The following is a 17,720-nucleotide window of genomic DNA, read 5'->3' on the forward strand; positions in this document are numbered from 1 at the left end:
CTTCCATTTCCCCGCGCCGTAAAACAACCCATCTGGTGATTACGAGCGTTCTGTCTATTCACGGTGTTTCATTATCCCAACCCTGCTCGCTATTAACGTGTCCAACCTTGTAATTACTAAATGCCGGTTGTTCCTGTTTTTTTTTTTTTTTTCCCCTTTTCTTCCTTTAAAAGCATTCAAGAGAATCAATACCTTTATCAAGTTAACACAGGTCTGCTCAGAATCCTTATGAAACATTATATTTTGAGCAGATGGAAATTGGCGGATTCATTAAAAGAGATTTAAATCGGCCTTGGATTTTTTTTACTGCCTGAATATACATTCAATTTGGCGCCTGACGCACGGCTGTGTGTGTCACATCACGGCGGCGAATAGACACGGAACGTACCTGGGCGGCTCGCTCGGAGCCGGCGAGGTCGATCATGAAGAGGCGAGCGAAGCGGACCTCTTGCAGGACGTCTCTGCAGCGGCTCTGCTGCTTGACGGCCACCTGCAGGACGGCGTGCGAGCGGGACGACGTCCGGTTGGCGGCCGTCGGCTCCTGGGTTCGCTGTTTGTTCCCCTTCATCAGCAATTCCATGATCTTGTCGACACGAGTTGTTTGTTTTTAGCATAAACATTAAATATGTGGCGGGGTTTTTGCAGGGAACGCTTTTTTTTTTCCAAACCTCCTGAGCGTTGATGGTGGACACCTCGGTGATGCCGGCGACCTGGATCACACCCTTGGCATCCTCTCTCAGATCCAGGAAGCCGGAGGACGGGTTGAGCAGGTCACGGATCATCTCGTTGTAGATCTAACAGAAGCACGGGGAGATACAAATGCACGTGAATGCACCTCATGGAAAATGCTCAAGTATACTGCTCAAAAAAATAAAGGGAACACTTGAACAACACAATGTAACTCCAAGTCAATCACGCTTCTGTGAAATCATAGTGTCCACTCAGGAAGCAACACAGATTCATTTTGACTTGTTTTAAGGACATTACATCAAAGTTGGATCAGCCTGGAGTTTGTTTTTACACTTTAATGTTGAGTGTGATTCCTAATCAGACCTCCATGGGTTGATACAATTGATTTCCATTGATCATTTTTGTGTGGTTTTGTTGTCAGCACATTCAACTGTGTAAAGAGCAAAGTATTTCATAAGAATATTTCATTCATTTAGATCTAGGATGTGTTTTTTGAAGTGTTCCCTTTATTTTTTTGAGCAGTGTACGTTCAGAATTCTTGCTTTAAAAAAAAGGGCCATAATCCTGCCTTGAGTTTGTTGAGATTTTAATACTCTTTTATAAAGTCTGTGACTCAGATCTGGATTTAGTCTTGTCATAAAACTGCGAGGGTGAACCTCAATCTAGTCCCGTCACTCACAGTGAGCAGTAAATTACCAGAATACCTCTCGGGCACCACTGGCGTTATTGACTGTTCACAAACAGAGCCGAAGACACGCCGCCAGATGACGCAGTGAATTTTTACACTTTTTTTATGGTGTTGCATTGTCACACACTTGTCTTGTTTATCGGCCCCACTGGCTCCTTTTTGTTTGAGTTGTGGGTTCCCTCTGCACAGAACGTGTGGCGCTCCGTTACTGCTAGATTGATAAGCAGAGTAGTGTGTGTGTGTGTGTGTGTGTGTGTGTGTGTGTGTGTGTGTGTGTGTGTGCACGTGGTGGACAGAGTGAGGCAAACCTGACCTGAATATCTGATCTCCGATCACTACTAATAATTATAATACGTTGTATTTATGGCGCCTTACTTGACACTGAAGGTACTGACATATTCATATCCTGAAGATACAGATTTAAAAGAAACAATAAAAACAATAAAACTGACAAAGTGGTAAAAGAAAAACAAAATAAATGAATAAAGGCTGGTGTCAGAGGGAATAGGCCACTAGTCGGTGGTACTAGTAAAAATACTATAATGCATTATGACGTTTTAATCTATTCAGTGTCTTAATAACTGCTTTATTACAACTGCAAGCGATATATCGCTTACCATATTTGGGAAAATCAAATTCCTCGTGTGTTACAGCAGACGAACATGAGAAAGGACTTTTCTGACATCGTATTTTATTGTGAAAAACCCGAAAGCAGACAGGTTCTGGGGTTTGGATGCGTGCATGTTGTGTGTTTTTGTTATTTTCTTTGTTTTTGTTTTGTTTTTTTAATCTCATCCGGGCGGTCGTAATTTGCCGTTTCCTGATTTTCTCTCTTTTCTCTGCAATGGGGAGAGTTTGGGATTAGAAGACAATGAATGGATGATGAAAAAAGAGGAAGGGAGGTGGTTAGGGGTGCAAATAAAGGGGGTTACATTTACATTTGCCGTGAGAATTTTCCGTACATGTTTTCTCTGAGATTGCACCTATTGAAAGAGGGCGCGTCGCCAACGTGAGGAGCAGATACGCCGGCCGCCACTCCGTCGAGCTGTAAAACGGTGTTTAACCTCTTTGTGGTGAGACGGTAGTGGCAACTGAGCGGCTCCCTGGTAACGGCAAACACACACACACACACACACACACACTGCACGCATGAGGGATTGGTGCTGCGAACCTTAAGCACGAACCAGACTGCATCCAGACTCCATTATTAGCGTTTAAACTGGGAGATTTTAACGTCGCACAGCAGGTGTTGCCGCAGATAGCCACACCAATGGCGCCAAAGCTAATTACAATGTTTTGCAGGCCCGATTGGCCTCCATGGATGAAATTAATCGAGACTAGTTTTTCTCTCGAAGGTTAAATTTTCCTTTCATAATTGCTCTTAATTGTTTTTAAGGGAGCCCCTGCTTTTATTTTCATAACTCTCCATTTTATTGCATTTTCAATGAATATAACTCATGCCTCCTCATTGACTTTTTCTTTTCTATCATCTTCTGCAGGGTGTGGAGAATGTAGAGTGATGTGCTGTTCACTAGCTGTTCGCTATGAGGGAGACTTTTCATTGTCTTACAGGACACAATATCGAGTTGTTTTTAAACAAGTGGAAAAAAAAAGGTGGGATACGCAGAAAAAACGGTTTTGAAATAAGGAAACATTAATGCAGCATGAACCAAGTGACCTTGCTGAGAGGTGGCGGTGCGGGAGCTTGTGTCACAGATGCTAATATTTTGCTAAAACAGATGATTTAATACGCCTATCACACTTAAATACATTCATTCATTAACTATATCAGACTTTGCTATCCTATTGGATACAGGAGCTCGTGTCACAGATGCTAATGTTTTGCAAACACAGAAGATGTAATCCAGCCTAATACACTGATGATTATTCATAATCGGTTGGATGCAGGAACTCGCGTCATAGATGCTAATGTTTTGCTAACACGTGCAATGTGATTAAGCCTATTGCAATCATAAACATTCATTCATTCATTATCTATACCTTGGACTGCTATCCCATTGGATATGGGAGCTTGTGTCACAGATAATTGCTAACACAGAAGATGTTATTCAGACTATTACACATATTCATTCATTCATTCATTCATTCATTCATTCATTCATGATTTCCTGCTTTCCAGCATTCAGCTTCTAGGGGGTGAGCTATCCCTGCTGTGATTGGTTGAGAGGTCCCAGCTGTGATTGACAGATTTAAACCTTGAACTAGCTCTGCTTCATTTTTGGTTTGCTTTTTGTTTTTGGCTTTGTCTTCCTTATGAAAGAGGAAAGAGACCGAAAGACAATAAAAGAAGGCACTGATGAAAGGTGGAAGCAAGTAATTCAGGCATCTCTGTGTCACACGCTGACATAATAACACGGCAAAACATTAGCCGCGGAGCAGACGCTCATTTAGTGTTTCTCTCTGCGCACCATCACCTCCGGCATCAGGCTGAGAAAAAAAGGTTTTAAAAAAAAAAAGCAGTTTCCTCTTGAGGACTGAAGCCCGTGTTTTTTTGAAAGTCACATTTAGCTGCTGTTAACGGCACAAGTCGAGCAGAGAAAGCGACTCGCCCGTGCTTCAAGTCACCGAGGCGATAAAAATCGAAATGAATACCGTGTGAATAAGCGTTAAGCACAGAAGGTCCGGTCGATGATTTGTGCTGAAAGTGCGAGAAGTCAGTGAATGTCCCATTTTATTACGGGTTTTATATTGATGGCTTTTGGATGGCGCTCAGACGGCGCAGTAAATTTGATTTTCAGACAAACACTGGCGGCCAGCTCCACAGAGGAGAAGACCTTCGGGCTTGGAAATTAAATTTAAATTTAATGATAGACAAGACACTGATTTAATGTTTGAACAGCTAGGGAAAAAAATTTAATTTTACTTCTGCCCAGCATGTCTCGGATTATATTCTGAGGGGGCAAAAAGCACAGCAAGTCGGTCGCTGGTTTGAATCTGAACCTTTCTGCTTGGAGTCTGAATGTTCCTCCAGGTTCTCCAGTTTCCTCCCAAAGTCCAAAAACATTCATGCATTCACCGTAAATTGCCCGGACGTGTGAATGAGAGATTTAATAACAGCACTTTTCATACTGATATCCCTTTTGCAACATCCCTGTCACTTTAAAAACCAAACCCAATACTCAATAAACATACATATTCAATACGCAAAATTCTTATCGAAATCTTCTTGCCTTGGCAACCGGACTTGTATGTCTTCACTTAAAGACGTTTCAACCGTCCAAGAGGCTTCTTCAGTTCAGGGAGTTTCCGAATATGTTATATTATATTATACTATATTATGTTCAGTTTTATTCATTAACTCTCCTTCGGTGAAGAAATTCAAGTCCAGTTGCCAAGACAAGAAGATTTCGACAAGAATTCACCGTCACCTGGATGACCGAGAACCTCCACAGACAACCCTACAATATCTACCTCAGCGTAAGTTATATTGATTATTTTTTGTACTTTTGCACCGTGGGTCTGAGAGTAGCGCTACTTCAGTGCTCTGTATGTGTGAACATATGGCAGTATTGATAAGTTGACTTAGACGTTGATAATGGTACGTCTCTATTTGAGGTGTGAGTGAGGAACTCATTCTCACTCCCGATGAGTCAATAACCTGACGAATGATGGAGGTTCCCTTGGTGTCACGTACTGACGCATTTTTCAACGAACCTGGATCGTCATGTCTAGAGCAACATCTGTATCTATCTGTAACCAGGGGAGTTCGTTTTTTTCACCTCTTTCTGTTCTAAATGCGAAATCGCGTCCCTCTGCTGATGCTGCACCCCGAAAGAAGATGGTTCTCCAGAAAAATGATCAGAAAGGGATGTGTAACGCGTTGGTATCTGACGCAGGCGGGGGAGAGAGAATGATTGGTTGACTCTATATGAGATGTGTGTGAGAGAATGAATGATTGGTTGTCTCCATATGAAATGTGTGTGAGAGAGTGAATGATTGGTTGTCTCTATATGAGATGTGTGTGAGAGAGTGAATGTTTGGTTGTCTCTATATGAGATGTGAGTGAGCGAGTGAGTGATTGGTTGTCTCTATATGAGATGTTAGTGCGAGAGTGAATGATTGGTTGACTCTATATGGGATGTGAGTGAAAGAGTGAATGATTGGTTGTCTCTATATGAGATGTTAGTGCGAGAGTGAATGGTTGCGTATCTCTACATGACGGTTGTCTCTATATGTAGCCCCTGTGATCAACTGCAACCGGTCCACCTTTAACCCATCTCACATCCATTGATCGCCTCCTGTCCCCATGCTACCTTAAGGGCGTGATAAGCGGCATAGATAATCAACCAATGGATTGAAATCCAGGCTTTTCCGCCGAGCTTTGGATATAAATTCAGTGCGACACCAGAAAGAATCTTTCCACCGTTTGCATCAGCTGGCAACATCAGATGTTTAGTTACAGACGGCCATGAAGGCAGAACTCTAATTCGGATGATGAAAGGTCGGGTCCACGCGGGTGCAGAACCAATGTGGGGAAAATCAAAAGAATTCTCAACTCAGAGTGAGCAATCACGTTAATGGAGAACCGCGGCACGGTGATCAGACGGCGCTGCTTTCGGGGAGATGACCCTGCTCTTAAGCCATCATCAAATTGGAAATTCTCACCTCCAGGTAGGACATGGAGACGCTGTACAGCATGTCGTCGCTGGTCTCCTCGATGGCACGGAACAGGTCGTTCAGGGTTCGAACGTAGATGCCCGGCTCCTTGTCCGTCCCCAGCATGGTGTACGTCTTGCCGCAACCTGAAAAGATAACGATTAAAAACGAGCCCCTGTTATACGAGGTTAGTTTCACGCAGATTCCCTCAAGTTTAACCGGAAAAGTCCAATATGTTCCAAGCAAATTGTCAGTGTTTAATGGTTAAGCTAGTTTTACCACAGTTTTACCATCCGCAATAGATAGATTTGACTTTAGCATCAGGCAGATGTTATAATGGAGACCTTAAAATCTCCATGAAAAGCCAATCTTGTACAAGAAACTGTCCAAAATGAATAAATTAAAGGATGCTTGAATTTGAAGGATGCCCTCTTGTGACGTCACCGGCGCCTTTCGACGAAATAGCAATGTATGAATCATGTTCGATGGTGAATTTTCTTACTAGCAAGCCAACGGGCCGGTTCCGCCTGGTGAGCCCGCTGCCGGTTTGTGGCATCAATCGGGTTACAGCGTGAATTTAAAAACATGTATCCACGGATCTGCTTTATCGAACGTCAGCGCCATTAAAGACAAGCCCGCAGGAAGTCGGCGCCAATTCTGCCCCGCTGTCTCGTGCCTTTCGGCTTATTGTTTGGTTTTCCGCAGCCTGTCGCTCTCTCCTCTCTTCATCCTTTCCAAATGCAGCGGGGCGGCTGTTTTACCTCAATCGACCCGTTTGGGTTCAGGAGTCGGGGCGCTGGAGGTAGAAAGGCGCTCCAGGCGGACAGGATGGAAGGGAGGAGGATTCAACAAGTTCGAGAGGCATGCGGGTCACAATTCCACAGAGAGATGATGCTCGACAATTCTTTGACGATCCGTCCCTGCCCACTGGAAGCGTGGGAGGTACGGAGTGACTCATTTTTTAATCAGAGCGACACGAAAACCGGAGCAGATGCAAATAAGATGCTCCGCGCTATTCCTGAGGGAATGCTAACTCGCTGAGTCAAACAGAGGTTGCTGAGAGAAAGAGGGAGAGAGCAACGGCGACGACTGAACACACCGAACATGTGCGACTTGCCGCTACGTTCGTGGCGCTTATATGTTACCGATAATGGCAGAAACTGGGGTCGACTCGTAAAACACGCAGAAATGAACCCTTCAGAAGGGTTCAAAATCGGTATTCAGGCGATTGCTTGTCTGTCTGAGGTCCTCCGAAGCCATCTGCCGTCCTCGCTCGCCCAGACACTTTTATTTTGATGATGACTAAAACAACCGAAGGAACCTTGGACTTTTTGTTAATAAATGTCTCTTTCAGACAGAAACAGTTCTAAGGACACAATGATAAAACTGTCCGGCTCACATTTCTAACCCTTTAAGTTTTGCATTCTCAGCGGGGGCTGTTGGGACGCAAGCATCTGCCATGTGTAGCTCAAGCGCAACACTCAAAAACAAACCACCAAGAAAAAGGAGGAAGACATCGTGGACGTCGTTAAAAGCCAAGTTGCCACAGCATCCATTTTCTGTAAAAAGCAACAGTTGACTATCAGATGGGTTAAGGTGTTTTTATTTTCCCCCTGCAGAGTGAAGTACCCTGCCGTGAACTTACTCCATACTTGTTTTGGCAACACCGTCGGAAAAGAGCTCGGACCTCTTTGTCGGTCCATTTTGCGCCAGTTCTGTCTGCTTTGTCGCAAGAAAACAGCTGACTGGCGTCCACAATAGCTTTTTAGTAGGTGCTCCTAGACCCGGTTCTTAAGAGGTATCTGGACTTCTATCAATCACTAAACACCAACGCCACCTGAGTTCCAAAAGAGCCATAAAAACCTTGCCTTGGATGGTCCCCGGTCCCTGGATCCTATGCTGTCCAAATGTACGAAGAAACGGTTCTAGGAACTGCAAAAAGTTCCTACGGTGCAAAAGGAGCTACAGCGCAAAGAAGGAACACACCTGTTGGTCCGTAGGCAAACACGGTGGCGTTGTAGCCGGATATGAGGCCCTCGATCAGCCCTTTGGTTGTAGCTCGATACACCTCCTCCTGTTGGGCGTCAACAAATCACAAGGTTTACACATGGTCGGTTTGTGTCGAATCAAAACGATTATCTCAGAATAGCACTCGGGAAATAGCACAGATAAAACCTCCAAAGCGCCGCTTTCCCTTCAGGGCTTCGCTTCGTGTCGGAATTATTTCAACTTATCGACTAACCTGACTAGCCGAGTAGTCGAACGCCACATCGAACATGTAAGTCTTCTCCCTGGAGCGGTTAGCACGCAGGATGTCGTCCGGATCCTCCATGGGGTCCATCAAAACCACCATCTAATGAAAAGGAAGCAGAAGCCGCTTAGTCTCAGGCAGTCAGACAACTGGCGTCAGAGCGGCCAATTAAGTCGAAATCGCGTCTCCCGTCAATCACGGCGGGAAGGATTTGCTAATGAGTTCTTGCACTCCAGATGCAGCCACCAAAAGCTCGATTGGTTTATTAGACCTTCTGGCCATAAAGAACGATGGATCACAAGTTAATGGACATGGTGATGTATTCTCATTAATTTATTGTTAAGAATATGAGTGGAGTTGATGGATATGTTATGAAAAAGAAAATTTGAAGGCCGGTTTTCTCGTGAGGCGTTGAATCCCGGCCCATTAACAACGACGCTGATGGCTGTGTCACACTCAAGGACAATATCGAAGCCTATCGTAGCCTTCAGCCGCGCACGCTATCATGAACACCTGTTGGAATTTAACTCAGTTGCACTTTTGCGGCGCATGAGACGATCCAGGCTGCACGTACATGAGAGCGCCGAGTTGAAAAAACAGATCGTACTGTCTCATTGCGTCCGCCGGCTGCTTATCGACTTCTTAGTCTGTTCGGGCATCGTGTAAACAAAACTTCGGGGAACAAACTCCGAAAAAGAAACAAGACCGCTTGACCTCAGAGAAGCGTATTTTTCTATTCACGGTACCATCCTTGAGCCGGTTGAAGTGCAATTAATTTAGAGAATAGATAAAAAAAGAACGCAAAACGGCGGAGAAAACACTTGAGTTTATTGTTGACGCAACATGGGACGATTAGCGTTCGCCAGGGTTGGACGGACAAGCAACGGGCCAGGAGGGTCCTCTGCGCTCCAGCCCCCCGGCCTGCGTTTGATGACCGTCTCCGCGGTTGAAGCGCTCACTTTGAAGCCTCCCGATTGAAATTCAAGTGGAGAGATTTCACTTTTAATAAACTGACAACAACAGATGAAGGCGGGGGGCCTGGCAGGGTGGATTGGAAACACGGGGGACGGGGACGGGGCTTCTCAGGACGGATGTTCACCTGGCAGCTACTTGCGGCGTCGCCCCAGTTTAAAAGGGACTTTTCTTGGGCGCTGCTGCAAACTCTGAAACCAGTGTACACCTGCGAGATACCTGAACAAGTCAGCATTGGCTGAGGTTGTGGAAACAGGAAGGCATGTTAGCATCCAGCTACTTATCCAGGGTTGCTTTAATTGGTGGATAAAAATTGCAACCCTGCTACCGCGATGAAAAAGCAGTATTTCAACAAGCATTACAGTATCGTTTACATACGGTGCTACAAAATAAATGTTGAGTACCCCTTTGTTTCCAACTTTTTCCGCTTTCCATTTTGAGATCCCGGTTCCTGAGGACCCTCCAGGAGTCAGTTTTGGCTGTTTTTACCCTTTTGGGTACAGGCTGGATTATTAAATTCCACATTCACTACGTTTGCTCTGAATTGCACCGCTTTACACCACCAATTACACTTTTCCTGATTTCACTTTCTTATTTCATGATTATGCTGCCAGGCAAGAGGTCTGGAGGAAGACCGAAGAGAAGATTTATGGACGTCGTGACAGAGGATATGAAGGTAGTCGGTGTGAGAGAGGAGGATACTTGATGGCGAAAGTTGATTCGCTGTGGCGACCCCTGAAGGGAAAAGCCGAAAGAAGAAGAAGATTTAATGAGTATTCCATGTTTTCCACTGAGCACCAACCAACCTTGTATTTAAAAAAATACAGGCCGATGAAAGACTTTCCGGTTCTGATTCTGACATGTCCATCCTCCCTTCTCTGTCCGGTATTATCACAGAAGAAAAGCCTCTCTGCCCGACCTTTTTCCCCCCTCCTTATCTCGCTAACTTCCTCTTTCCCCTCTAATGTTTCCTTTTGGAGCTAACCTGCGAGACTGACGTTTGAGCCCCGATCGCGTTTCAGTTCCTCTCTCTGCGTTCAAGGTCGTTCGGAACCGAGCCTCGCATTGTACGGTCAGCTTATCCGATCAGAATATTGAGTTATCGCCGACCGCGTCGGTAAAAAACAAGGAGACTGAATCAAGTCATTTAACTGCTTCCAACATCAGGATAGTTACTGACGGTTGACGGGGCTGTCAGGCTGTCAGAGCATCCTGTAATTATTCTGGTCTGTCTCAGTGTGATGTGTCTGACGGCGAGTGACGGCTGATAACAACGTTTATGATAAAAACTCTCCCAGAACGTTAAAAAAATGGTGACCAAGTAATAACAGAGGGATAACTATGTATTAATAGCATATTGCTGCAAACAGAAAATACGATGTCTGCGTGCACCGAAAGGAATAGGATTTTCAAAATGTTTGTCCGACCAAATCTTGCATGTGACGGTGAAAACGTGACAGCAATGTATTTTCTGATTGCGTGGTTGGCGAAACCACGCAATCAGTACGCATTCAGTACCTTATATTACACCTATATAGCTGTAAGTGAATCCACTTTTATCCTATTTTTATTAACAACATACATGTAACAATATGGTTTGCTATGAGTTAGTATTATAACGCCGCTCTTGCGGTTTTTCAAGCAGGAGCCTGACCCCTGGGGTTGTTGTTTCGCACGTGCACGTGTCTCTATGGCTCCCGCGGTGCTTTCAGTTTTGCAAGGTTTCCCGCGTCGACGCCGTTGAGCTGAACATTGACAACGGCCGCGTGTACGATCGCACGTGTGCGGCGTTGAGGTCTTAAATAGAACGCGCGTTCGTGCGCACCTCCCCCCCTCCCCCCCCTGCGGATACACTCGGGAAAATCATTAGGTGCCCAGGGTGTCGATGACACCTCTCGTCCCATCTGTCACCTGTGTTTCTTGAGTAACTGTACCTTCCTCGGCTCCACCCGCGATCATCCGCACCGAGCAGCTGCTGCCCGGGGGCAGATTCTACACCGCTAATTTCCTTCAGCCTCTCTGATAAGTCTATAAGGTTCAGGCTCTAATGACCGTACATTGTGTCGCCTCATAAGACCGTTTGAATGATCCTTATAAAAGACCTCAGCTAATCTCTTTAATTTGCCGGCAGTGGCGCCTTTCTCAGAATGCCCTCAGAGCTCAAATAAGAGGCTTCTTGCAAACAAAGACTCCGGGGAGGTGAAGTGCAGGTCAGCAATAGTTGCCGGGCATTAGCGTCCCGCGTGCAGAACAGGTTAAGGGACATCGCGGGTACGTGTTGTTCTCGAGAGCTCAAATATACCCCCTCCCTCTACTTAGCAGTTGCGCGGAGACATATAAAACAGATGGTGATTGAGAAAAAGCGGGATTCCATGTGCGCCGCGATGCGACCTCGCCCCGAGGCCCGACCCGACCCGAGGTCGGCACGGCGGGGCGTCCGTGAAAGAGCGAGCATCATCATTCGGACATTAGTAACAACATCCCTTTGTCATCAAGCATCTGCTGTGCATTCAGAGTTGGGAAATTCACCTGCACGGCAACCACTTAGCAAACAAAGCTAGAATAGCGCGGTTCTATTGTAGCGCTGGAAATAATTGCAGAAGCGTGTGTCTCTATAGCTGATGTTGAATGGTGGGACGTTTCACCTTTTTATATCAGAATCCTGGCAGCACAAGGCGTAGTGTAAAGGTCAGGAAATAAAAAAGAAAATGTGTATTTCTGACAGTTTATCAGCTGGGCAAGAATATTAAGACGGTGCGATTTCCAAATAGCCGCTATGATGGGTTAATGTTTGCCCAGCGTGTCGTCTGTCAGGCAATAATTACATCCCCTCACCAAATTTTAAAGACGTCTGCAATTCCGACAAACGCCCATGTATCACTGTTTGAGGGCTTCCATGTCAGATTTTCTTTTGCCCTTTCCGCGTGGACCGGTCGCTGTGCGGCGGCTGATTAATTTCAGGACATCTTTGAAGGAGATGTCAATTTGGAGATAAGTGAGCTAAAAAACCCAGACTGCAGGGGGGGGGCGGGATATGAAAATGGAAAGCAATTTCCTGGTCCGCATCCCCCCTGTCAATTTTTTTTTTTGCAATTTCAATCAAACCGTCTCCTGTCAAAATGGACACGGGACATCGCCACCAGTGCCGCTACTTATCATTTGGAACAAGATTTAACGTGACTCGGGGGGGAAAAAAAAACAAATAGCTGGAGCGTGAATTCACACCGCGTGGCCACGGAGAAAGAGGCCTCTTAAATATTCATAAGCTCACAAGGATCAGCCAAAGTCAAACAACAGCTTGGTTATGCGGCGACATGAAACCAATCAGCGTTATGGTGTTGTGTAGACGCCATTAGCGGCAGCGGGGTGTAATGAAGCCCCCTCTCCTGCTGCCTCTAGTTACACCAACAGAACTTGCATCGCACGCGCTTTGACCCGGAAGCCCACCGTCTTGTCGCTAGCGCGCGACGACGATCCGCAATTCGATGCCATAACGCTGAGCGGCTCGACAAGATGGCTCGTCGGCAATCGCCGAGTCCGTTAACGACTTCATCACATCAGAAATGTTGTTTAGAACGTCTCCTTTCGCGTCGTAGCGGCTGTCGTTGTAAGAAAAGGGAGGTTTTTTGAATTTTATCGGCGCGCACGACGGCAAAAGAAGTCTAAAAACCGCCAGCTTGTGATCAACAAACACCGAATGTCACCCAGTGGGGGGGGGGGGGGGGGGGTTACTGCGATTTAACCGGAGCAAAATTGAAGATGTGAAAACAAAGACACAGAGTATAGATCGAGAGCGTCCGATGTTTGTCTTTCCAAATTTGTCCGCGAAAGGTCACGCAGGGCTACGTCCCTTCTTCTTTTTTTTTCCCCCGCCGTCACATGTGTCGGAGAGATTAACAGAGCCGCTTTTGTCCGCCGGCCCTATCTGAGGTGCACGTCCGTCTACGCGTGCACCTTGCCTCCCCCCCCCTTCCCGGGGGACCACATTCTCTTTTCACCCTTGCGCTCGAGTCACATTGTGGTTGCCATGGTAGCACGTCCCCCAGCTCCGTGAACGTCTTCGTTCGGCATCTGCGGCCTCGCTAATCGTCGTCTTCGGGGGAGTTGATCCCCGACTTTGGTGGCGGGGTAAAATATGCCAATCTGATTGGTCCGTCAGGATAAGCAAACAGGAAGTGTGAGTCATCAACTTAATTATACTAAGTCTCACTAACCTGAAGCAGGAATCCCTGGTCTATGATGAAACAGGTGCAGGTGAGAGTGTGTGTGTGTGTGTGTGTGTGTTTCACCCGATCCCTTTCCCTTATCTGCACGTCCGCACAATGAACACGACGGCGGCACAAAGACACCCGAGCGATATGTCAAGGATACGGCAAAGAACAAAGGGTCAAGATCACAAAAAAGAAAAGGCAATAATGCCTCGGCATCAACCGGCGCAGTGCGACCTTTCTGGACGGTCTTTGAGAAACGCAACCGGAAAGTCTTCTCCGGACACAATCGGTTATCTGATAGAAAACATCAGAGCTGCCCTCTCGGCACCCCGACAATGCTACTGTATATCCTGTTTCAGAGGCTCTTGATGATTAGCGCTGGAACGCCGCGTACCTGATACAGGGCCGCTTGACAGCGAAGTCAATTCTTCGTTTGAAGTTACGTAAGACGTCTGGCTTTGGCGGGTTTTTCTCAGCGGCCCCTGTCAGATCTCAGAGTCTGTAATTCCAACTCGTGCACGCAAACAAGTAGACAAAATGTCACCGTGCGTGTTTGACTTTTTCCTCCTCCTCCCTTGCTAATTGTCCTTTTCCTTTTCGTCGGAGGACGTATTGTCGGAAAGCTCGGGCGCGGACGGTGACGGATCGAGGGAACAAGCGGCGTAGAACAATTTTGCAAAACCGAAGGATTTCAAATGGGGAGAAATTCAAAAAAACTGCCAGCTTGACGATTCTGAATATGGCCCAGTTGGCAGCGTTTGTTGCTTTTCGATGACAAAAAGAGCAACCGGTTTTAAGTGAGAAAAAAAATTAAAATGAATAAAGTTCTCCGAGTTTGTTTGTTTTGTTGGATAAAATTCAGCCAAAAAATCTATTTATCTTTATATTCCATTCTATATACAACGAACAGGAACAAGCTAGAAGGAATATTTTTAATACTGTCATTACTTCCTGTTTTATTTTGTCTGACGTCTGACTTTTTCAGTCACGAAGAGCAATTTTGCAAAACCAAAGGATTTCAAATGGGGAGAAATTCAAAAAACTGCCAACTTGATGATTCTGAATATGGCCCTGTTGGCAGCGTTTGTTGCTTTTCGATGACAAAAACAGCAACCGGTTTCAAGTGAGAAAAAAATAAAAAAATAAAAATGAAGAAAGTTTGTTTTGTCAGATAAAATTCACACAAAAATCTATTTATTTATAGATTCCATTCATATATACAATGAACAGGAACAAGCTAGAAGGAATGTTTTTAATACTGTCATTATTTCCTGTTTTATATTGTCTGGCTTCAGGCGTGGACGTGACGGATCGAGGGAACGAGCGTCTGACTTTGTCAGTCACGAAGTATGATTTTGCAAAACCGAAGGATTTCAAATGGAGAGAAATTCAAAAAACTGCCGACCTGACGATTCTTAATATGGCCCAGTTGGCAGCTTTTGTCGCTTTTCGATGACAAAAAAGAGCAACCGGTTTTAAGTGAGAAAAAAAATAAAAATGAAGAAATTTCTCCGAGTTTGTTTGTTTTGTTTGATAAAATTCAGCCAAAAATGTATTTATTTAGATATTTTATTCTATATACAATGAACAGGAACAAGCTCGAAGGAATATTTCGTGTATTGGCAAGTGTATTTACAGTCCCTATGTCCTCTATTGTAAGTCGCTTTGGATAAAAGCGTCTGCCAAATGCAATGTAATGTAATTTTTAATACTGTCATTACTTTTATTTTATTTTGTCCGTCCTGCTTCCATTTCGTTGTCTGGTTGTACCTGGTGTCGGCTTGTTACCCTCACCTGTCAGTTAATCATGCCTATTTAGATCATGTGCGCTCTTTCCTCTGTCCGTCCAATCAGCCGCTCATACGAGTTTATTTGTTTTCTGTCGTTCGGCCGAGCCTCTGTTTGACCCTTAGCTCAGTTCAGGCTTCCTGCCACTGTATTTTTGTAATTTACTTTTATTTTTCTCAAAGTAAAACACAGTTCCACAGTTGATTCCTGCCACAGCCTGCCTTCGCAGACCTTCACGAAAACCACCCGGAGCAAGGTCAGTGGACATCCCTGAATAACCTCTTCTTTGGAGACACGTGCTGTTGTTTTCTTGATTGTTTTTTTGTTTTGCTAATGTCGTGAGAGAATATATTTCGACTGCATCGGTTGATCTAGTCCTTGCTACTTGTGACACATAGATGTTTCTGATGCATGCTAACAGGCAAGTACTTATGAATAATGTGTTCTGTGTTGCTGTGGGTATTTTTTTTTTTTCAATATTATATTACTTAATCATTGCTGTCGGGATTTCTGAATAGGAATGTTTTGCTTTTCGATTTTATTGGTTAATCCTGTCCTTATGACTCATTTGGCTAAGATGTTTCTGATGGATGGTAATTGGGCTAGCACATATGAATTACCTGTACGGATTTTCCGATATAAATGTTTTGCTAATGTCCTGAGACAATTTTATGATACTAATTTTCCATTTTATTGATTACTTTTGTCCTTTTGCTACTTATTTGGCAAAGATGTTTCTGACGGATGCTAAAAGGCTAGCATTTTGGAATAACCTGTTCTTTGGAGACCCGTGTTGCTGAGGGGATTTTTTTTTAAATACATTGTTTAATCTAGTCATTACTTCTCACAAGTCAAAGATTTTTCTGATTGATGCTAATATGTTTATGTATACGAATAACCTGCCCCTCGGAGACCCACGCTGCTGTCGGGATTTTATTCCATAAACATGTCCTGCTAATGTCCTGAAAGAATTTCAAGATGGTTATATGTGATAACTGTTAATCTAGTCCTTGCTACTCTTTACACAAAGACATTTCTGATGGATGCTAACAAGCGAGCACTTATGAAGAACCTGATCTTTGGAGAATAACAATACTGTAGCGATTTTCTTCTACAAATGCTTTGCTGATTTCTTGAGAATTTCATTGATGGTTTTTGTCAACAATTATCTGGTCCTCATGACTCAATGCACAATGTTTCTAATAGATGCTAACAGGCTAGCGCTTTTAAATAACCTGTTCTTTGTAGACTGCTGTTGCTCTCACAATTTTCTTTTTAAATGGTTGCTAATGTCTTGAAAGAATTTCATAGATGGTCATTTTCGACTATATCAGTCGTTCGAGCCCTTGCTTCTCATTACGCAAAGATTTTTCTGACGGATGCTAACAGGCTAGCACTTTTAAATAATCTGTTCTTTGGAGACTCTCATCTTTAACGGGATTTCCACCTAAAAATGTTTTTTTTCCAATGCTTTGAGAGAATTTAATCGATGGTCATTTTAAATAATCCGTTGATCTGGTCCTCGCTTTTCTTTGGCAAAAATTTTTCACGCAGACGCTAACATATTTGCACTTCTGGATGTGTCTCAGCCCAGCATCTGATGCTTGAATCCCCCCAGGATTAACAAAAACAGCCGCGCCACATCGGAAACCTAGGTAGTCGCGTAGTTTCCGAGGACCACGGGGGATCCATTTGGCACAGAGTCGAATTAACCTCGAGCCTGTGTTCACACAATCGCTAAGAGCAGGACGGCGCTCGAGGGCTTGCTATTTTCAGGGATGCGAGTCGATAATGCCTCCATCAGGCATAACCATGAGAGATGTCGGCGGTGTGAAAGGCACAAGCAGCCATTAGCTTTTCCGGTCTTCCAAGAGCCGCGCGCCGTACAGGGTTTCAATAATAAATGTCAGACTTGAAGAGAAGCAGACTAATACGCGTATAGCTTATACTTTATTTATGCAACGTCGATGTCAAGCATCCTGTCTTATTCCACATTGACTCATACCCGCAATCAAAACGTAACTCGCGCTATTTTCCGAACAACCGCGCGTTCGAAACAAATGCTTGGTGTCAGGCTTCGAGGTGCGGCGGATGAGCGTCTGCCTTCGGCCTGACAAAACACGTTGTCATGAGTGAGGTATCACACCAAACCCCCCGTAGACCTGCTCCCTCTAGCTCTCTAAAGCCCCTGACATATGGAGGATGTTTTCTCACCGCCTGCCCTGTTCCGTCTTATCAGTCTGTCCGCGGCGGATTTGCATTTACCCCTCCCGCTCTGCCGTCTTTCAGACCACCTGTCCTCCCCGCCGGACGCACCTCGGTCTCTCTAAATGTCTCTGCGGGGGCCGCGTGGGTGTTTTTTGCGATGCGGCACGAGAAGCAACTTGTGACCATTAAAAAGACGCGGTAATGGACGAATCGCCCGTCTCTCTTTCTGGCCGGGAGCCTAATTATTGCGGCACACCGAATGCTCCGCGGCCGCGCTGCACTTCCCGCTTGTGTA

The 17,720-nt window shown here is 45.0% G+C and overlaps 1 protein-coding gene across 1 annotated transcript in view; it reads right to left on the bottom strand.

Moving 5' to 3' along the window:
• The window catches only part of kif19 (kinesin family member 19), a 37,139-nt gene that overhangs the window by 8,384 nt on the left and 11,035 nt on the right, over positions 1-17,720 (bottom strand). The window contains exons 3-7 of the mRNA XM_086140117.1: positions 8,238-8,348; positions 7,982-8,069; positions 6,005-6,141; positions 669-794; positions 389-583 (exon numbers count right to left, since the gene is read on the bottom strand). Of these exons, the coding sequence (XP_085996243.1) occupies positions 389-583; positions 669-794; positions 6,005-6,141; positions 7,982-8,069; positions 8,238-8,348 (657 nt within the window). The remainder of the gene's footprint in view (positions 1-388; positions 584-668; positions 795-6,004; positions 6,142-7,981; positions 8,070-8,237; positions 8,349-17,720) is intronic.

This window comes from Fistularia commersonii, chromosome 32 (genome assembly GCF_037954325.1).
Source record: "Fistularia commersonii isolate RoL2024-O1a breed Wild chromosome 32, RoL_Fcom_v1.0, whole genome shotgun sequence".
Classification (NCBI taxonomy): domain Eukaryota; kingdom Metazoa; phylum Chordata; class Actinopteri; order Syngnathiformes; family Fistulariidae; genus Fistularia; species Fistularia commersonii.